Here is a 22357-nt window from a genome sequence, read left to right as displayed (position 1 = left end):
TTGACCTTATTTTATTGACATGTCATGCATACCTTGACGGATTTTAGTACGCCATCTTTGAGATCTTTCCATGAAAATCTTTCCTTGATCTATTTATATGTTTTGAAGAACCCCTGATGTCTTGCTAATGGTATGCATGTGTAGCCTTCAATATCTACTCCTTGAGTGTGGATTCGGGGACCAAACATATACTGTCTTTATAGAAAATAATGTCATTGATCTTGTGTTTGTCATCTTGGATGTGTCCGACCATAAGTGCACAAACAAACTTGTTTTTGGAGTACTCCACCAAAAGGTGAGCCTTCTAATCTTCTGTGATCTCCATGAGAGAACATGTTGTTAGTTTCTTGGAAAGTGCATTGCCCACACCATTCTTTTTATCCTTTACATATTCAATGTCAAAATTATAAGCTTGGACCGACCTTACCCACTTATGCTGTCTTTCATTCAGGTTGTTTTGCTCCAAGAAATGATGTAAGCTGTTGTGGTCTACCTTGACTACAGACCTACTTCCTACCAAGTATTGCCCGAGTTTCGCCAAAGTGTGCATAATAGGCAGTGTTGACCATTACGTGTCAACGACCCATAGCAGTACACCCCATTTTTTCGCAAAAGAGATAGGGCCTGATCGATGTGTTCGTGCCGTACAACTATCATCATTAGTTTCACTTCCAAGATGTTATGCAAACCCTTTATGCATGTGTATAATGTAAATAATCTCAACAGATTCGTGTCGTGTATGTAATTGCCTAGGTAAACCTATTTTTTTGGTGATGATCTACATTTGGGGTGGTTTTTTGGTCTCACCGATCCATTCTCAGATGGTCGGCAGATTTTTTCTTCAGTCTTACCTCAAAGCCAGAATGTATTTTGTCACTGTTATTTTAGGCGGGTCCTAGTGTTATAGATCGAATCTATGCAAAATTGATTTGGGAATAATTTTAACTATTTGGTTATGTTATTTTATTATAAATTGCTTAGTCTGCTGGATTATATTTGTGTCATAGAAATGGGTAGTTTGTGAGGGTCTTTTACAAATGGGTTTCCCCATTGAGATCTAAAGAATATGAAAATCATGATGTAAAGTGTCTTGAGGCTTGGAAACATAATTTATCTCATCAGGTTAATTAATTAATTAATTTTTTTTACTCAAAAAATAATTAAAATCCTAAGCCATAAATTTAATTAATTCTAGGTCCTAAGTAAATTTAAATTCTCTAAAGGCAAAATTCGTTAGTCCTTAAAAATTAAATTTTAAGAGGTCCAAGGACTAAGGTAAATTAATTATTTTGATAAATTTTAAGCCTTTGATTCTTGAGATTAAGTCAAAGTCAAAATTTTGGGGAAATTAATTCAAAAATTTAATTTTTTAATTAATTAAAATGCATTTAATTGAAAAATTCGATTTTTCCCAAATATTTAAATATTTCGACAGATGAGATTAAAATGAATTTTAATCTTCATCAACAACCGAGATTGCTTTGATGAAGAACACACGAACTAGCCGTTGGAGGATTTATCTTTAAATAGGAAGTCATTCGTCAGTCAATTCATCTGGCCTTTGAGTTGTGTGTTAAGCGAAAAGCTCGTGTAATCTTTTTCTGAATAATAAAGAAAAATTTTGGGGTTAATTTTTGTCGGTGTTACTCTTCATGGAAATATTGTAAGATGTGTTGTTTTCATGTGTAATTTTTTTAGCCATTGATGATAGCTTCTATAGAGTGATTTGAGTAATAGGTATCTTACTCAGTCGCTGAGGTTTAAGTGATAATTTAAATTTTGAATGTAATAGCAAGAATATTTATTTATCTGAATTTTGTTATCATTGTCTCGCTCTATTTTGATGGCTGGATTGAGTTTTGCAGGAAAATCTTGATTTTTAGATCATCGGGCGTTTGACGAAGTTTTGAGTTGGACCAGCCAACTTCCGATTTATGTTTTATGAAGAACCCAACTTAATTCGATTCTAGGTTTACCATAATATTTTTATTGGTGATGCATGAAGGTGTAGGAATTTACAGGGCAAGTTCCTCAGATAGAACACCAAAAGACATTGCTCACAAACGGATCACAGATCAATACATCAGTGTTGTTGACGTAGTCAAAGCCCTCAAAGAGGGAAACAGTCCATGGCCTAAGCCAACATGGCCATTTCAGACAATTTATTAATAAAAGAATGAAAATTTACATAAGCTTCTCTCATGAACGGTTACCCTACAAATGACCTTCCATGCTCTTTAAATAGAGATCATGAACTAATCGGGTGTTAAGCCACGGATCAAGTGTCGGTAATACTGAGGAGAGAATGAACCGTCGGATCACTACATATCGTGACCGTCAGATTGTAAGTTACAAAAGTACATAGTAAAGACACACTTTACCTAACTCTACACTAGACCAAGTTATACTTAACTATTTCCTATGTGTCGGAATATCTTAACATCCCCCCTTAAGAACAACTTGGGATAGGATTGAAAGATGTACAAATATGACACAATAGGAGAAGGAAGGGGGTGCTAGAGCCTATCCCCCCTTAATGACAACTTCCTAAACTCCAACCATAAATCGAAGTTTAGTAAACTTCGCCTCTGTGAGAGCCTTTGTAAAGATGTCTGCAACTTGATCATCTGTTGAACAATATTGCACTTCAAGAACATGGTCGTGAATGAGCTTTCTGATGAATTGCATGTGCAATTCAATGTGTTTGCTGCGCTAATGTTGGACTAGATCTTTGCATAGTTGAATGACACTTTGATTATCACACCAAAGTGTAATCAGATGCTGCTGCTGAAAGCCAAACTCTGACAGGATTTGACGAAGCCACAGGGCTTCCTTACTAGCTTCTACGGCACTATGATACTTTGCGTCTACTGAAGAAAGAGAAATGGCAGTTTGTTTCTTGCAAGCCCATGTAATAGGTCCTGAATCAAGAGTGAACACATAACCTGTAGTAGACTTCCGATCATCAGGGTCACCAGCCCAATCAGAACCAATGAAACCAACCAATAAAGGAGATGCTTCTGCACTGTAATGAATCCTAAACTGAACTGTACCTCGAACATAACAAAGTATTCTTTTAGATGCTTTCGAATGACTTTCATGTGGGTTTTGCATAAACCGAGCAATAAGGCCAACAACAAAGGAAAGGTCATGACAAGTATGGGTTAGATACAAAAGTTTTCCTACAAGTTGATGGTATAAGGTAGTATCAACTTCAGGGGAAGTACAAGTGACTGAAAGTTTGGCTCCAAACTGAAAGGGAGAAGGGGCTGGCTTACAATCTTCCATGTGAAAATGGCGTAGAAGATCACATGCATACTTGGACTGGGAAAGGGAAATACCTTCTTTGAATTGCAAGACTTGAAGACCAAGAAAATAATGCAAGTGTCCTAAGTCTGTCATTTCAAACTTCTTTTTAAGACTAGACTTCACATGGTTTATAAGGTTGGGATCACTACTAGTAAGGATAAGATCATCAACATAAAGAACAAGAATGATAAGAGACTTGCCCACTTTCTTGGTGTAGACAGTATTGTCAGAATGACACCTAGAAAATCCAGTTTCTAAAAGAAAGCTATCCATTTTGGCATACCAAGACCGAGGGGCTTGCTTGAGACCATAAAGGGATTTCTTAAGCCGACATACAAGGTTGGAGTCTATTTGTATAAAGCCAATAGGTTGTTCCATATAGATTTCTTCATGCAAGTCCCCATGCAAGAAGACAAATTTAACATCCATATGATGGACTTTCCATTTGAAAGAGGCAGCAAGGGAAAAAACAAGGCGGATAGAGTTCATTTTGGCAACAGGGGAGAAGGTTTCAATAACTTGTGAAAAACCCTTAGCAACAAGACGAGCTTTATGTTTATCAACTTTTCTATCTGGTCCGTACTTGGTTCTGTAAACCCATTTGCATCTAACAAGTTTTCGTCCTTTTGGAAGGGGAACAAGATCCCATGTATCATTTGCCAATAATGAACGATATTCTTCATTCATAGCTGCGTCCCAATTTGGATGGCCTGAAGCTTCTGCAAAGGTGTCAGGATCATAATTAGCTGAAGCTTGAGCTAGTAAATAAGAGGCTCTATCGAACTGAGAACGTGTACGTCGCTGATCTGTAGGATCACCGACAAGAGCACCTGCTGCATCCCGAGTAGCACGAACCCATTTTGGAAGCTGAGGAGCTGAAGGAGGATCTTGAGAAGGTGGGGAGGATTGTCATCCTCGCTGTCATCATCTGAAGAAGAAATATTTTCAAAAGTAGAAGGGATAGAGAGAGGTGGCACATCCGCCGAACTAGGCTTGTAGGCCGATATATTTTCAGCAAACTTTACATCTCTTCTAATGATAACATTTTTGGACTTAAGTGGAATAAGTCTGTATCCTTTGAATTCTTTAGAATATCTAACAAAAATACATTTTTCACTCTTAGGTTCTAAAGCTTTATGTTTCTCATTTGGAATATGGGCCTATGCTTCACTTCCAAAAAGACGAAAGTGACTTACATCTGGTTTAATTGAGCTTCATGCTTCTTCTGGAGTGATATTCTTTAAAGCCTTAGTAGGAGTGCAGTTTATTATGTAATTTGCACAATTAATTGCTTTTTCCCAAAAATTAAGAATAAGTCCTTTATATTGAAGCATACAATTAGCCATTTCCTTTAAGGTGCGATCTTCCTTTCAGCTACACCATTTTGTTGTGGAGTATATGGAACAGTGTGTTGCATTTGAATTCCATTCTCAGTGCAAAAGTTGATGAATTTGTTGTTAACATATTCTCCGCCATTATCAGATTTTAGCTTAAGAATTTGATGTCCAGATTGTTTTTCAACAAAGGCCATAAAGGTTGAGAACATGTTAAATACTTCACTCTTGAGTTTTAAGAAGTATACCCAAGTGCGTCTGGAGAAATCATCAATGAAAGTTAAGAAATACTTGTAGCCAGAGAATGAAACAACTGGAAGTGGACCACATAAATCACTATGCACAAGCTATAAAGAGGCTAAGGCATGCCAAGAGGCACGTTTTTCAAAACTATCCCGTTGATGTTTTCCGAGTAGACATCCGGAACAAACACCATCTCTGCAAAATACCATCGGAAGACATGTCACCATATTTTCTTTACATAGATTCTGAAGAGAGCGATAGTTTGAGTGACCAAATCGCTCATGCCAAAGTTTGCTCACTTCATCATTATGAGCAACAAATACCGAGGGAATATTTGATGACCCAAAGTTGTTAAACTTATACAACTTTGGAGAATCATCAGCAATGCCAATAGCTAAAATCTGTCTAGGATCTCTTAGGTCCTTAATTACAACATCGTGAGGTGAAAATTCAACGATTTTACCTTCACCTGAATGAGTTATTTGATATACAGATAGAAGGTTGCAGGATAAGGTTGGAACACATAATACATCATTGAATTGACCATTGTCTATATGAACAGTTCTAGTCCCTACAACACTAAGAGATCTATCATCACCAACATATATTTTTGGCGTTACAATCATTTAAAGAAGAAAACATGGCTTTGTTTTTTGCCATGTGATAAGAAGCTCCAGAATCAATGAGCCACTCATGAGAATGAGAAGAAGAAGATACATTTAGTGCATATCCAGACCGAGATGCTTGACAACCACATGTAGAAAGTGCTATTCCTGAAGATGAAGTTGAAGTTGTTGAGTGCTCCAAATGGATGTTATGCTTCTTCATTGTTGCTTCCAAGGCTTCCATCTTCTTAAAGCATTTGGATTATAAGTGGCCATCTCGATTACAAAAGTGGCAATGTCTATCAGTCTTATTCCCTTTGTTTTTATTTGCCTTCTCATTTTGAGACTGAAATGGCTTAGGACCCTTGTTTGGTTTAGGACCATTCTTTTTAGGACATGGCTTCTCAGGATTCTTTGAATTTGGTTGTTGCTGGGCGACTAAGGCTTTCTTAGAAGAGTTTCCAAAATTAAGAAGACCAAGATGTAAGAGTTTTTTTTGTTCTCTTATTAAAGAATCACAAAAGGCATCAAAGGAAGGGGACTTGTAGTCTTGTCCTTGAGAAATGAAGGCTTCTCTTGTAGAATGGAAGGTGGAAACAAACACAGAGTAGGCTGGTCCCAACTTAGTAAGAATGTAATAGATAAGGTTACCATATTCTTTCTTAACCTTAACACCTTCCAAGAGAAGTCTAAGGGTCTTGAACTTGGAAAAAAAATCTTCAATGGAAGAAAAATTATTGGGGTCCAATGTAAGCAACTCGAAAGCTATAAGTCCATTTTTAAGTCCAAAAACTTTAGTGATCTGTTTCATTGCTTCATTAGGAGTATCAAGTTCTGCGATATGGAATCTAAGGTTGGGAGAAATAGACATCCCTATCAACCCATGTGCTTGATCTTGCCTATTTTCCCATTTGGCTGCCTTATCTTCATCTTTCGGTTTGGTTTTTTGGTCTAAGGCTATTCTGTAAAGACCTTTACTTCTAAGCAAATCCACAATGTAGGACCACCATGGGAAGTAGTTGGTGCTGTCAAGAATAACTTGGCATGGACTTTCCATTTAACAAAAACTGAAGCTATAGATGCTGAAACTAAGTGTTCTAATGGAAAGATCTTGAAAAATTAGGTTGATTAAACAAAAATGGCTCTGAAAACAGCTTCCGGATGAAGAAGTTATGGCTTTTTGAAGAAAAGTTGTTGAAGATGCCGACGAAGTGCTGAAATGAATGATAATGTTATATTTAAAAAAATCTGCCCCCTTTCCAAACTTAATCTAATTAGCTCAACAAAAAGAAACACTTGAACTCAAGACCTCTATTCTCATAAAGTAGCTTTGGACCAAGTGAGCTAGATTATAAGGTTAGTAATTTTTGGAAAAGAAGAAATTTTATTTTATTTATTTATTTATTTTTTTTTATTTTTTTTCAGTCACTGAAGCTTTGGGGTGTGTGCTTACTTGAGAAAGCTCTTTTTTGTCTACAAAACAAAAAACACAAACCCAACACAAACATACCAAAAAAACAAACCTTAACGCTTGAAGTTAGTTTTAATCGGAAACTAAATATTTTCCTCAATGTTTCTGGTTTTCTGAAATCACACTAAGGCACAACGGAAAAGAGCATACACATGAGAAAAATCCTTTCTTTCTGTTTCTGATTTGCCCAGATCGCATAGAGTCGTGGGAAAAAGAGCATAGATCTGGTAATAAAAAAACAAAGAGCTAAATACACCGAAACAAACAGAGGGAAAATAACTAAAAACTACAAATAAACACTGTATACCTCCAGATCTTAAAAATGACGTAGCTAGGGCTACTAGAAACATTTTCGCGTCAAACGAAAGAGGTTCCTCATTGGAATAGATGCTCCTAATACAATAGAGTAGTCCTCTCGGCCCGAAAGCAGTCAATAACAATAGATCTAGGAAACCACAGTCGAATGCAGTTCTACCAGCGTCAGATTTGGATCACCAACAGATGTAGCCCTCAAATAACTCTGATACCATATAGGAATTTACAGGGTAAGTTCCTCAGACAGAACACCAAAGGACACCGCTCACAAACAGATCACAGATCAATACACCAGTATTGTTGACGTGGTTAAAACCCTCAAAGAGGGAAATAGTCCACGACCTGAGCCAACGCGACCACTTCAGGCAATTTATTAATAAAAGAATGAAAATTTACATAAGCTTCTCATGAACGGTTACCCTACAAATGACCCTCCATGCTCTTTAAATAGAGATCATGGACCAATCGGGTGTTAAGTCACGGATCAAGTGTGGGTAATACCGAGGAGAGAATGAACCGTCGGATCACTACATATCATGACTGTCGAATTGTAAGTTACAAAAGTACATAGTAAAGAAACACACTTTACCTAACTCTACACTAGACCAAATTATACTTAATTATTTCCTATGTGTCGGAGTATTCTAACAAAAGGGTTTTGAGCTAAGTACTTCCTTTAAAATTTAAAAATTTAGTTTTTTATGTACAAAATTGATGAATCTGGTTGTTAAGAGCCTTAGATTATCAGATCTGAGAGCGGAGTTGGACTCACACTCCCAGATCTGATAGATCTGCCATTCCTGTGCTTAGATATTGAAATTTTTTGGGTTTTTCGATTTGGGTTTCTGGGGTTTTATTTATTTTTTGTATATCTGGGTTCTGGGTGTTTTTGTTTTCAGGTACAGGTTGTAGATCTGAATGTGAAGTTTGATTTGAAGCTAGATCTAGGCCTTGGAGGGTAAGATCTGGCATCAAAATCATTTTTGCAGGGATTCTATCCAGATTTTTGCCATCCAAGGGTTTTTAAATTTTTAAGGGTTTCACTGGCAAATCTTAAGCAGAAGTATAACATCTTAATCTAGAAATTTCTCTTCGGTTCTTTAGCTACCTGTCTGCTACTTGGGTTTTCAATTTCTCTGTTGCAAAAAAATTCTGATTTTTTAAAGGCCCACAACCTTTTTCTGCTGCCTGCATTCTCCACAAATCTGTTAGCCCCCTCGTGCTGTCCCTACCCTTGCTGTCCTCTTGCCACCATCAAACCCTTGACTGCTCTATTCCTTTGCTCATCGCTGCATTCCAACCCTGCTAAACCTCACCCTTAGTTCTGCCCTCAGATCCGCACATCCAAGCTCCAAACCCTGCGATTCCGTCCCTATCCGTCACTTCTTTCTTACTGTCCGTCTGCCCATCTCTTTCTCTTGTCGCCCTGCAATCCTTTACCTGCGTTTATCACCCTATCCATCCCTCTCGGCCCTCCATCCCACACTATTGTCTCATCGCTGCAACTCCTCCGTCGAGTGGCTCTGCTGTCCCTTTGTCAACCCTTCATCCTTCAGATTTCTCTCGTAGAGTTTCCTTCTGCTGCCACCAGTGCTCTTTCCGTTCACCTGCACACAACAAACACAAAACACTTGATTTTTAATATATTAGCTTTTAGGTTTTAGTTAGTTGTTTAGCATATTCGACTTTTCTTTTTAATTTTTATTTGCATTATTATGAGTTAGATTTAGGTTTGATTTTATTTTATTTGTTTAAATTTGTTTTAGTTTAAAATTTCGATATTTTTTTTTTGTGGGTTGTTTTTTTTAATTTTCGAATTTTTATTTCTGGCTTGATTTTATTTGTGTTTTTTTTTTCATTTATCATTTTTCGAATTTAACTTTGATTTCTTTTTTATTATTTTCATTTAAAAAACATAAAAAGATTCTAAAAAATTAAAAAATCCAAAAATTTAAAAAACCTAAAACATTAAAAAAGTCTAAAAAAATTTAAAAATCTAAAAATTTTAAAAATAAAAAACCTAAAAAATTTCTATTTTTTTTTTTAAATCTAAAACATTTAAAAAAATCTATTTTTTTTAAAAATCTAAAACATTTAAAAAAATCTATTTTTTTTTAAATCTAAAACATTTAAAAAAATCTATTTTTTTTAAAATTCTGGTGACTAAGGAATTAAATTAAAGGAGGATTTGCGCTTTGACATTAAAATTTTTAATGTGGCCTATGATCCATTAAAATTTCAACTTATTGATATTTTTGATGATCTCTTTCATATTAAAAATTTAATTTTTTCATTTACCACATCAAATTAATTTCCTAAGGAACAATTGAATTGATTACATAAATTTCCTTGGTGTCTTTTCGTGGTAAGTAGTATTTTTCTATTGTCAAGTGCAATTAATGTTTCAAAAAACTATATTGGCGATAGGAGGAAGTTAATTAAATTCTAGATCTGGGTCATTAATGAAAATCATTTTAAATTTGGAATCTCTTGCATGATAGAGTTTTTGGCGTTTACATTTGATTGTTCATGATTGTCATTATTCGTCACATTTATAAACTGCTCTGGGTGACTTGTTATTATTTAGTCTTTGGTTAAACACATTAAAGGCACTGGTCTGTAGCCGTTTTTATCTCATGATTGTGTCGTATTTAGTCGAGACTTTCTTTAAATTCATCAAGTTGTTCATCCTTAAAATCTCCTAGACCCTGTGTTCTACAAGCTATCCTCATCCATTAACCTTAAGGGCTATCCCCCTTGACTTGTCTAGGAGAGAGTCTAAACAGAGTGAGTAAGGATTAGAGTGATAACCACTACTCTGAGCGTTGTCGTGGTCCCTAGACACTATGCGACAACAGGGAGCATCTCTTTGTTGTATATTGAGTAAAGTCTCTTCGAATCTTTTACTCTCTGAATTTTGAATGCAATTGAATGTCCCTTTTGCATTAATACAACTCCTATTCCTTCTCTTGACACATCACATTCTAATACAAAGGGTTGATTGAAGTCGAGGAGTGCCAATACTGGACATGAGCTCATTATTTCCTTGAGCTTTTTAAATGTTTTGTTTGATTCTTCCATCCATTTGAATGCCCATTTTTTTGTCAAGTTTTTGAGAGGTGTGCCTAATTGCAAGAATCCTTTGACGAATCGTCGATAGTAGCTACAAATTTCGAAGAATGCTTGTAACTCTAATGGGTTCTTGGGCGTAGGCCAATCGAATATTGCCTGAATCTTCTCTTGATGCACCTGCATCCCTTATGCACTGTTTATATGTCCCAAAGTACAAAATTTCTGTCATCTCGAATTTTCACTTTGATGCCTTGGCATAAAGTGATTGTTCCTTGATTATGCCCAAAATCTCATCCAAATGTCCCAAGTGTCCTTCCCATGTATCGCTGTATATGAGGAGGTCATCGAAAATTACTAGTAAGAATTTCCTTAATTGCTTGTTGAAGATGTTATTCATATAAGACTGGAATGTGGTGGGAGCATTGGTTAGCCCAAACGACATGACCAAAAATTCAAAATGTCCATAGTGACATCAAAAAATTGTTTTTGGCACATCTTGCTCTCGAACCTGAATTTGATGAATATCCTAATTATAAAATCTTTGAAAAGTATACAACTCCAGGTAATTCATCTAATAGTTCATCGATCCTGGGAATGGAGTACCCGTTCTCGATGGTCCTTTTGTTGAGTGCTCAGTAGTCAATACACATCCTCCACATGCAATCCTTCTTTTTTACCAAAACTATCGATGAAAAAAATGGGCTTGAGCTGGGTTTGATGTGGTCCATAGCTAGCAATTCTTGGATCACCTTCTTTATCTCGTTCTTGAATTTCTTTGGGTGTCGGTATGGTGTGGTGATTACAGGCTTGGCCCCTTCTTTCAACTCAATGGTATGCTCAAACCCTCTTTTAGGAGGTAGTCCCATGGGAATTTTGTCAAAAACCTAGCCATGCTTATTCATCTCTTCTTGAAGGTTTTCCTTGTACTATGGGTTGCTACTATCCAGTTTTTTTTGGCTCGTAATCACACATAATGTGACATATGCTACGTCTCCATGCTTGAATATGGCCTCCATTCTTTTGGCGGAAATGATTTGAGGACCACCATTAGTATTGCCTCTCAATGCTACTTTGTTGCCATTCGATGCTCTGAATTCCATCTCCATTGCTTGGTAGTCCATAATGACTTTTCCCAAAGAGTACAACCATTGAACCCCCAAGACTGCATTAGTATTTGCAAAATCTATTACATAGAAATCATTAGTAAAAGTCTAATTACCGAGTGTTATGCTCAAACCTAGGATTACTTGCGCAAGCCAGGTTGTACCCATCTGCTACCATCACTTCGAGGCCTTCAAATTCTTCTGTGGGAAGACCCATTCTTGCTACTAGTGTGAGCCATCAACCAAGGCTATGATGCATTGCCCCTTGATAACTCTCCTGATCTTGAAAGTGTAATACTTGGGGGTCCCTAATAGAGAAGCCGTTAATTCTTCTTAGGGCTATATTATTCTTTGTTATTGATAATTACATTCATATCACATTCATCCCATAATATCTTAACATCATTAACAATTATGTAGAAATAAAAATAAAATCAACATTGCAACAAAATATAAAGGACACCGAGACTTCGGTTAGAGACCAAAGAAAAACCCCACAAGGGGGAAAACCCATCCAAATTCTTCTTCTGTTAGATATTCATCAATTGTTTCGCTGAGATACAAAGTATATCCCTAATGAGGTACATTAATCACGTCAGGCCTCTTAAGGCCAACTTAAGTTAGTTCACAAGTTCGATTGTGAACTAACATCCAATAATTAGAGAAAGTTATTGCAATATCACAATCATATATGATATTATATATGTCATAGAGACATTATCACATCTGTCACCCATGTCAAAACTCATCATTGTCAATTATCATTATTTATGTCCAACCATATAAATGATTTATATCTCTGCTGTCATTTATCACAACGACAAGATCATAGTCATATATATCATAAGAGCAAGGTCCCTAAATCAATGGTCGCTGATAGGAAATCTCTATCATAAGTATTATAGAAAATGCTATACTAACTAAACCAACTATGCGAACATTGTCATATTTAGGCCGATATGCCTTCCTTTTGAAGCAATGCACCTCCAAATTTCATGTACCTTTTCACTATAATTTGACAACTTTCTCTTGGGTGGTGGTGCGATGAGACAAATCTACGACTGGCAGAACTATTCCACCTCATTGACATGTGTTTAACTGTATTCGTCATGGTCTTTAGTTACAACGGGCAGAATGGTGGGCATTTTAGTTATGGGTGGAGAGCTAGAAAACAAAATCTACTAGGCTTTTCTTTGCGATGTGATTCTTTTTCTTCTCCTTGGGGTCTCTTTGGTGAGATCGTTCGCGCAGGAGCAGGGTTGAGCGCAGGGCTCAGCTCGGTTTGGCAAGTGTTATCTCAGGGTTTTTTTTTTTCCCTGCGTTTTTAGTCTCGGGCTTACAGTGGCAGCATCTGGAAAATGGCGTCACAGGACAGCTCAAAAATGCAAGAGGAAGGGAGTGGGAGACAAGTGTTGGAAGGGCCCATTCACTACTAGAACAACTGCCTTAGTTCTCGCAACCCCCTGGTTGAGAAGAAGTTTAGTGAAACTTCTTCGACCACTGACCGTATTCAACGCTTTCTGGTATTCACATCATGCATTTGTCGTGATTTACCTGCTTCTCATTGTCATTCCATTCACCTTTTCTTCGTGCGAGATTGGAGGGAGAAAAATATCAGGACATTTCAACTTGTTTTCTGTTAATTCTAAACTACATGTCTAACTTCGAAGTAAAATGCCTCAAAATTTATTCCCTAAAAGATTGAAAGTAAGAAATGAATATCTAATTTCATTCTAAAATGCTTGAGAATTTAGCTTAAATGAAAAGAAACATAGACAATTTGCTTTAGAATTTGATGATGTTTATCCTTTGAGAAAGTTCAGGGCTTAATTTATGACGTGATTTGAACGTGCAGACTTGGATGTATATTGCTGTTCCGGTGCTTTTATATTGCGGCCAACGCACACTAAGAGCATTCAGAGCAGGGAATTATACTGTCAATATTGTCAAGGTCATGTAGTTTCTACTTCAGATATGCAATTTTCTTGTATTATCTGTATGTTGAAATCCTTTGCAAGCGCAATCAACATATCTGCTTTATTTATTTTGCAGGTGGCAGTTTATCGCAGAAACGTCTTAGCTTTGCATATACCTACAGGCTTCAAGTACAAGAGTGGAATGTATTTATTTCTCCAGAGCCCCAAGATCTCACATTTCGAATGGTAATTTTAGAACATACATTAGAATTTATCAATTGATAAGATCTTTTAGTGTTTCTTCCATGATTCTTACATTTTTTTTTTGAGCTTTCTACATGCAAGGCTCAAGCATCCATTCTTGATCAGTTCTGTTCCTGATGATGAACACATTAGCGTGCATATCATAACAGTTGGAGACTGGACACAGGAGATGAAAAGAGTTTTCTTGCAGGTGATAACTAATTTATTTCTTTTAGCTTTAAGATGAAGTTTTTTTGTTGGCTGTAAGTTCTATTGGAACTACTATACGCCTACATGCGGACTCTTAGTTAGAGCATGGGACTACATGCAAGATTCCTTCTGCATGATTTACTCATTCTTTAACTCCACAACTGGTTAGTTCTTCTGCATGATTTACTCCTTGAATTGCTCCTTCTTTAACTCCGCAACTGGTTAGTTTTTCTGCATGATTTACTCCCTGATTTGCTCCTTCTTTCACTCCGCAACTGGCTAGTTCTCTCCGAAACTTGTTGTAGGTGTTGAGTCTTCTCATTGATCACCACTATGGTGCATTACCTTGGGATATTCACCCAGTAATGCTATATCATGAGCATTGTAACCTATTTTTTAATGAATCATTCTTTTGTTCTTTCAATTTTCTTTTAGTGTTTTTTTCTCTGCAAAGTTGTGTTCAACCTTTATTAGCTAGATTCATCTATGCAGGTTTTCTAACACATTTACATGGTATCAGATCTCACAGGTTGTTAGATAAAAGGCGCACCAGTACTTTATTTTGCAGGTATTACAGCTTGGAGATTGAAGATCGACAGAAAAATGGAGTTTCCCAAAGCATCGATCTTAACACTATACAACTATCATGAATGGAAGGACCAAATGGCTCGATACCTTCGTCATAAAGGGTTGTACAGGATTACCATGGCTACAAAAGTGGAACCCACTTCAGCTATAGAGAAATCCAAGTACCTCAACTGTATGGATGAGGCCCACGGATCCATATGCATTTGGATCTCTCCAGAGTTGCAATTGCATCTATATGCCTGCAATACTCCCAATGAGATTTGGAAAAAGGTTGAAGAACTCTACGAGAAACAGGATGAGATGAAAGGACATCTGCTCGAAGTGGCGCTGCTGTCATTGGATCCACGGAACTATGACAGAATCCAAGACTTCTCCACCAAATATAATGATATATTGATGCAACTCAAGGGTTGTGGAATTGAAAAATCCAAGGAGGAGAGTCGCCAAGTTATCTCTATTATGTCAAAGCTTGGACTGGAATACTCTGTCTCCGTGTCTACATTTCATTCACTAAATCTCGCAACAGTGAAATCCTACACTATGCCTTCTCTCAAAGAATTTATGGAGTCCCTTATTTTTGAGCAAGATAAACTCATTGGCATGGGGAAGATCAAACCTCCAAAATCGCATGCACTTGCTGTGCATGATGGCAGCCACACAATAAAAATCACAGATCTGATTCAAATCAGAAAAATCAGCAGCAAAAAGACAAGGGAAAAGTGCATTCCCATCCAAAGAAGGAAGGGTACACCAAGCCCTTCAATGACTCCTCTAGCTCGAGAAATGAGAAAGGGAAGAAAGGAAATAGATGCACCTACTTTCAAAGAGGATTCCATCCAGAATCCCCTTGCATGAAGAAACAAATTGACCAAATGGCAGAAATCCTTCAAAAGCACAACCTTGGGGACCACATGCCTCAGGGCGCCAAAAAGAAAATTGAGGATTTGACACACGGGAAAGGTAATAATTTTCATGCTTTAGTTGCAATTAATTCTTCTCCTGATGCATGGATTATAGATTCTGGTGCATCACATCATATGGCTACTGCAAAGGAAGTCTATTCCTCTTTGGATGCATGCAAAGGACCTCCCATCCTCATGGGAGATGACTCACCTATTGAGGTCACTAGAAAAGGTAGAGTGGAACTTTTACATGGAAGCTTTGAAGATGTGCTTCATGTTCCAAAACTTTTAGTAAACCTGCTTTCAGTTTATCAGTTCACTCATTTCGGCACCAAAAAGAGAGTGGAATTCACTCCATATGCAGTGAACATATATGACCTACATAGCAGCTCCAAAATTGCAACCGGTGAGGTAAACAATGGAGCCAGACTGTATACATTTTCTGAATTTATTGAATCTGAATCATTCTTATTGTTTACACATGCTGATGATAGTAGTAGGCTTTGGCACGAGAGGTTTGGTCACTTAAATTACAGGTATATGCAACAACTAAGCAATAATGAGATGGTGGAAGGCTTGCCAAATATCAGTTTCTCCAAAGGAGTTTGTGAAGGGTGTGTCCTTGGCAAACATCCTAGAGAAAAGTTTGACACCGGCAAGACTCACAGACCATCCTCTCCTCTAGATCTGATCCATAGTGATCTCATGGGGCCTTTTCCTCATCCTTCCATCAACAAAGCAAGGTATGTGCTTACATTTATTGATGATTTCTCACGGTATACTTGAGTGTATCTTCTCAGGGCGAAATCTGAAGTTTTTGGCCACTTTGAAGATTTCAAAGCACTAGTTGAGACATAGTCAGAGAGAAAGATCAAAGCCCTCCATACAGACAATGGGGGGGAATATGTTAACATAGCACTTCGAAACCTTTTCCTTCAATTCGACATACACTTGAGTACACAGTTCCATATGCTCCGCAGCAGAACGGAGTTGTTGAGAGAAAGAACCGATCTCTCAAAGAGATGGCTTCCTGCATGTTGCATGCTAAGTCACTGCCTCATAAGCTATGTGCCGAAGCACTTAATTGTGCTAACTACATCTAGAACAGATCTCCTCATAGGTTTGTCAAGGATCAGACCTCCTTTGAGGCTTGGAGCGGCACTAAACTAGAGGTCACCCACTTCCGTGTTTTCAGCTCCTGAGCATGGGCCAGGATCCTCTATGAAAAGAGGAAAGCTCTTGATCCATAGAGCATTGAGTGCATCTTTGTTGGATACCTTGATGGTGTGAAGAGATACTAGCTCCTGATTTCCTCTATGGACAAGCTCATCATTGAGAGAAGTGTCAAATTTGAGGAAAGTCTCTTTCATGCACTTCAATTGCCGCACGCAGACACCTTTTATCTACCTCATGTATGAAATGATGACTCAGTACACTCAGATGCAGATACAGAGCATGTAGATGCTGAGGTAGAGCATGCAGATGCAGAGACAGAGTCTTCAGATACAAATCTAGTGCATGCTTATGATGATCCACATCCAAGCCCAGATCGGGCTTCCAACAGTGAATCATATTCCCCTGTCATAAATCAGAGAGGGGCTTACGTGAGATATATGCACAAGACCGCCCAACTGCTAGAAATGGTATTGTGGGGGATAATTCTGATCTACAGAGGACTAGCTCAGAGTTTATTGAGCCTCCTCTTGCCCTCACTGCCACTGAACCATTGCCATCCTGGCATTGTCATTTGGTTCAGTCTTCTGATCCACAGTCTTATGCTGAGGCTGCTGGGCATCCATCTTAGGAGTTCGCCATGGAGGAGGAGTATAACTCAGTGTTGTCAAATCGCGATAAATATACGAAAAAATCGCCGGTATTTTTTTTTTCCGATTTTTATTGAAAAATCGCGATAAAAACGAAAAAATCGCGATAAAAACGAAAAAATCGCGATTTTTTAAGAAAAAATCTCGCGGTAAAAATGAAAAAATCGCGATTTTTTAAGAAAAAATCGCCGGGGTCACAGTAGCATGGTTTTATAACGTTTTTTGGGTTTTTCATGCGCTCATTTGGACAGTGGCGCGCAGAGGGAGGGGGAGCTATTGGAGACCAAGCTGAAGAGGGTTTTTAGCCAAATCTAAGTGCTTAGAGGAGAAAATCAAGAGGAGACCATCGATTTCTCCATAGAAACTGTATGAGGATTAATTTTTTTTTTGTTTTCATTATTTAAAAACATTGTTTTTGTATGTTTTTTTTATTGTTTTTGGTTGGGAAACTTGGTATGGGCACCATTTTTCTTTTGTTTTCATTGTTTTTAAAGATTTTTTTGTATTTCTTCATTGTTTTGGGTTGGGTAACTTGGTATGACTATGGGAACCAATTTTTTTTTTGTTTTCATTTTTTTAAACATTGTTTATGATTTTTTCGTTGTTTTTGCCATTTGGTTGGGTAACTTGGGTTTGGAATGGTTGTTTTAGGTTGGGTTATGGGTAACTTGGATTTTCATTGTACAATAATCAATGTAAAAATTAAAAATTAAAATACTAAATTGTAATTTGTAAATTTGTAACTTGTAATTTTGTAAATGCTAAATTGTAATCCTAATCCTTATTTTCCCATAGGTTCACAACTGCACCAAAACACTATTCAAGGCTTCAAGTTTGCAACTTCAAAGTTCAAAAGCAAACATGCCAAGAAAATTGGATCCTTTTTGGGAATATGCTATACCTGATGCTCTGAATAATAGAGTAAACTTGAGTTGCAAGTTGTGTGGAAAGGGGATGTCCAGGGGGGTGTACAGGTTGAAGTTTCACATTGCAAAAATCCCTGGACATGATGTGGAGCCTTGTACAAATACAACTTCTGAACTTATCCAAAAAGCCATGAGAGAATTGGAAACTTTAGAGCAGAATAGAGAGGCCAAAGAAGAACTCAAAAGGCAACTAAAAAGGTCAGCTGAAGGAAGTGGGCCAAGTGGCACTGGTTCTACTGCAGCATCAGCCAATCCGGTAGCTGCATCATCATTTTTTGTTCCTCGAATCACACCTGGTTCACAGCCATCTATCGGTTCAATGCTAAAAAGAACTGAGAAAGAACAAGCTGACAAGTTGTTGGCAAAATTTCTCCTTTGGAGTGATATTCCTTTCAGTATTGTAAGGACTAACCCATTTTTCCATCATACTGTTGATGCTATTGCCAGTGTTGGCCCAGGGTACAAAATCCCTTCTTATCATGATTTTAGAGGCTGGATTCTTCAAAATGAAAAGCGTGACTGCACCCAAAGATTGGAGGATTTTAGGGCATCATGGGCACAAACAAGATGCATTGTTATGTCAGATGGTTGGACTGACCAAAAGGGGAGAACCCTTATAAACTTCTTGGTTAGTTGTCCCAAGGGGACTATGTTTATCAAATCTGTTGATGCATCTGCACAAATCAAAGATGCAAGAACTTGATGTGATTTGCTGGATGTGTTTATTTTGGAGGTGGGTGAACAACATGTTGTCCAATTCATAACGGACAATGCTGCAAATTATGTTGCTGCTGGTAGGATGCTTATGGACAGGCATCCTACTTTATTTTGGACACCTTGTGCTGCCCATTGTATTGATTTGATGTTAGAGGACATAGGGAAAATTCCCTTTGTCAAAGATATTGTTGACTCATAAAAAAGCATTACAAAATTTATATATAATACTTGATGAGAAGATTCACCAACAACAAAGAGTTGGTGTGCCCCGCCATTACACGGTTTGCCACCAGTTTCATATCTCTTCAATCCCTCTTGATTTCTATGTGGGATGTAAAGAGAATGTTTCTTTCAGAGGAGTGACGTGCTTTACCAATGAGCCGCAAACTAGAAGGAGAAGCCGTATGTAGACTAGTTTCATACCAGGAAGACTTCTGGGCGGGAGTGCAGGAGGTGTGCACCGTTATTGAACCTTTGGTAAAGGTTCTTCGGTTGGTTGATGGTGAGAAGCCCACAATTGGCTATTTGTATAAAGCCATAGATAGGGCCAAAGAAGCCATTCGGGCCTACTATGATGATAAGGGAGATGATGGGTTTCAGAAACAACTCCTTCTATGGGGAGTGATTGATAAGGGATGGAACAACACACTCCATCGTCCCATTCATGTTGCTGGGTTTTTCCTGAACCCTGCATTTTCTTATGCATGTGGATTTGATTTTGATGCTGAGATCATGGATGGATTCTTATCCTATGTCCAGAAGATGGTGCAATCTCCAGAACAACGTATAGAGATCTCTAAACAAATTGAGACATATAGGATGGCAGGTGGCACATTTGGCTTTGAGATGGCTATCACTGATAGGACGATTAAAATGACAGGTATTTTTTAGTTTGTAACTTTGTTTCAAATTTAATTGTCTCTTCAAATTTCATTTTTTTTCTTATGTTTATTTAAAATTTTATTTGTAATTTTGTTGTAGATGCATGGTGGAAAATGTATGGTGGTAGGGTACCCCTTCTGCAAAAGCTTTCCATTCGCATCCTCAGCCAAACATGCAGCTCCTCAGGATGTGAGCGCAACTGGAGTGTATTTGAAAAAATACACAACAAGAAGCGCAACAGGTTAACACTTAAACATCTAAAATATTGTAAGTCTCCAAATAAATTTTTGAATTCATTAAACAATATTTTTTTTTTTATAATTATTAATTATTATTTCATGATCTTTGTACAGGTTGGAGTCCCAACGACTTAATGACATGGTATACGTCTACTACAATCTTCGATTGTGGGTGAGGCAACTTGAGAGGACACCTGATGTAGATGCTATCTAATTGGATGGGATTGACACCATTGCTACATGGAGGGTTGACGCCGAGAGGCCTCTCATGGATTCTGCTGATGATTGGTTAGTGCAGGATGTAGTAGAGGGGGAGGAGGAGCAGAAGGAGGAGGAGGAGCATGAGGAGGAGGAGGAGGAGGAACAAGAGGAGGAGGTGACACCGCCTGCCCGGGCTACCACTGCCACCAGTGGAGGACGTGGTCTACCTCCTATAGCTCCTACTTCTAGTTCTTCAGCCTCTAGAGCACATTAGACTCCATTGCCAGCTCCACCAGCACGGGCACCAGTATCTACATCCAGAGGGAAAGGGAAAGCTGTGGCATTTTCTCGCAAGAGGGGCAGAGGAAATCAATAGGATTAGACTTTCATTTTATTGTATATGACATTATGACATGATGAGATACATTATCATATTTTTTGTTGATATTTTGAGGTTGAGTTGGGACTCAGGGGTTAGGACTTACTATTCAGGACATGATTCAATGTTATGTGTGATTTTAGCGCTAGAAATGATATTAAACATCTTATATATTAGCTTTTTTATCATATTTATGTGTCAATGTATTTATTTTATGTTGTAGATGGTTTAAATATTAAAAAAATTGAAAAAATGAAAAAATGAATATTTTTGTACCAAACGATTTTTTCCCGATTTTTTTTTTTTTTTTCCGATTTTTTCCCTATAAATCCGATTTTTTCCGATTTGTTCCCCGTGCCGGTTTAATCCCAATAATGATTAATGCAACATTGGTATAACTCCCTCCTCAAGAACCAGACCTGGGATCTGGTCCCCCTTCCTTCAGGAAGGAAACTCGTCTGATGTAAATGGGTCTACAGGACCAAGAGTGCTGCAGATGGGAAAATCATCAGACAGAAAGCAAGGCTAGTAGCCAAAGGCTTCCAACAAGTGCATGGCATTGATTATGATGAGACCTTTGCTCCAGTAGAAAAGATGGATTCCATACGCCTTACACTTGCCATTGCGGCTGCCCAAGGGTGGGAAGTACATCAGATGGATGTGAAGAATGCCTTTCTTCACAGAGACCTATCTGAGGAGATCTACATGGAGCAGCCACATGGTTTCATTCAGGATTCATCTTTGGTCTGCAGACTGAAGAAATCTCTCTACGGCCTTAAGCAGGCCCCGAGAGCTTGGTATGCGAAGATGGATTCTTTTCTCTTATCACAAAACTTTGAAAGATGTAAGTCTGATCCGAATGTTTACATGCTCAGGACACATGATTCTCTTCTTATCTTAGTTTTGTATGTGGATGATCTCCTAATCACCGGCAACTCGACTTCAGCCATTGCTACAGTCAAGAGGGCATTGCATGATAGGTTCTTGATGATGGACATGGGTCCATTACACTTATTTCTTGTTCTTGAGATCAGCCAGGATGCCACAGGCATTAAACTCTCTCAGGCTAAGTATGCACGGGATCTCCTCAAGAGATTTTGCATGACTGACTGCAAGCCAGCACCGACTCATTTTCTGTTTGGGGTCCGCCTTGAGGATGGAGGTGACACTCCATTAGTTGACAGCACTCTCTACCAACAACTAGTGGGGAGCTTATTGTACCTCACCCAATCCAGACCAGATCTCTCATATGCAGTAGGGGAAATTTCCAGATATGTGCAGGAGCCACATGAGCTACACTGGAACACTGCCAAGCGCATCCTCCGATATGTGCAGGGCACCATCACCTTTGGGATTCACTATGCAGTAGGCACTGCATTGAATCTCCTTGGCTTCACATATTTTGATTGGGCGGGAGACAACATTGATCGCAAGTCCACCTCCGGATATTCACTCAGTTTAGGATCTGGCCCTATCTGCTGGTTGAGTAAGAAGCAGGCTGCTATTGCTCTCTCTTCAGTTGAGGCCGAGTACAGAGGAGTAGTCAACATCACCATTCAGGCTCTGTGGCTACAACACTTTCTCACTGAGTTGGGCGTCCAGTTCCACCAGCGCATTGTCATTAGTTGTGAAAACCAGAGCACTCTCAAATTTTGTAGGGATCCAGTACAACGCAGCGGACAAAGCACATAGAGATCCATATGCACTACATCAGAGACTTAGTACATGATCGGGTCATTGATTTGCAGTTCTGTCCTTCAGCAGAACAGACTGCAGACATCTTCACCAAGACATTCACTGAGCAGAAGTTTCGCTCTCTGCGTGATCGTCTTGGAGTGAAGGACACAGTTGCTTAGCAATTGTCTTTTCTTCCTCTTTT

General features: G+C 38.2%; 1 protein-coding gene across 1 annotated transcript; it reads left to right on the top strand.

Moving 5' to 3' along the window:
• The first annotated feature begins 12561 nt into the window (after nt 1–12561).
• Nucleotides 12562–13858, top strand: LOC149141201 (respiratory burst oxidase homolog protein F-like). The gene is made up of 4 exons (XM_089451177.1): nt 12562–12732; nt 13308–13403; nt 13505–13614; nt 13714–13858. Exons 1-4 carry the CDS (start codon nt 12562–12564, stop codon nt 13856–13858), a joined length of 522 nt encoding a protein of 173 aa, XP_089307303.1.
• The last annotated feature ends 8499 nt before the right edge of the window (nt 13859–22357 follow it).

This window comes from Pinus tabuliformis, chromosome X (assembly GCF_031772625.1).
Source record: "Pinus tabuliformis cultivar Carrire ecotype Pingquan chromosome X, CPIR1, whole genome shotgun sequence".
NCBI classification, from domain to species: Eukaryota; Viridiplantae; Streptophyta; class Pinopsida; order Pinales; family Pinaceae; genus Pinus; species Pinus tabuliformis.
The sequence above is the reverse complement of the archived record's forward strand: the minus strand, read 5'-3'. Positions and strand labels throughout refer to the sequence as shown.

Coding starts and splice junctions, on each gene's coding strand:
- LOC149141201 (XM_089451177.1), top strand. CDS start 12,562: ATGGTCTTTAGTTACAACGGGCAGAATGGTGGGCATTTTAGTTATGGG. Junction 12,733..13,307: donor TGAGCGCAGGGCTCAGCTCG/GTTTGGCAAGTG, acceptor TTGAACGTGCAG/ACTTGGATGTATATTGCTGT. Junction 13,615..13,713: donor AAGATCTCACATTTCGAATG/GTAATTTTAGAA, acceptor TCTACATGCAAG/GCTCAAGCATCCATTCTTGA.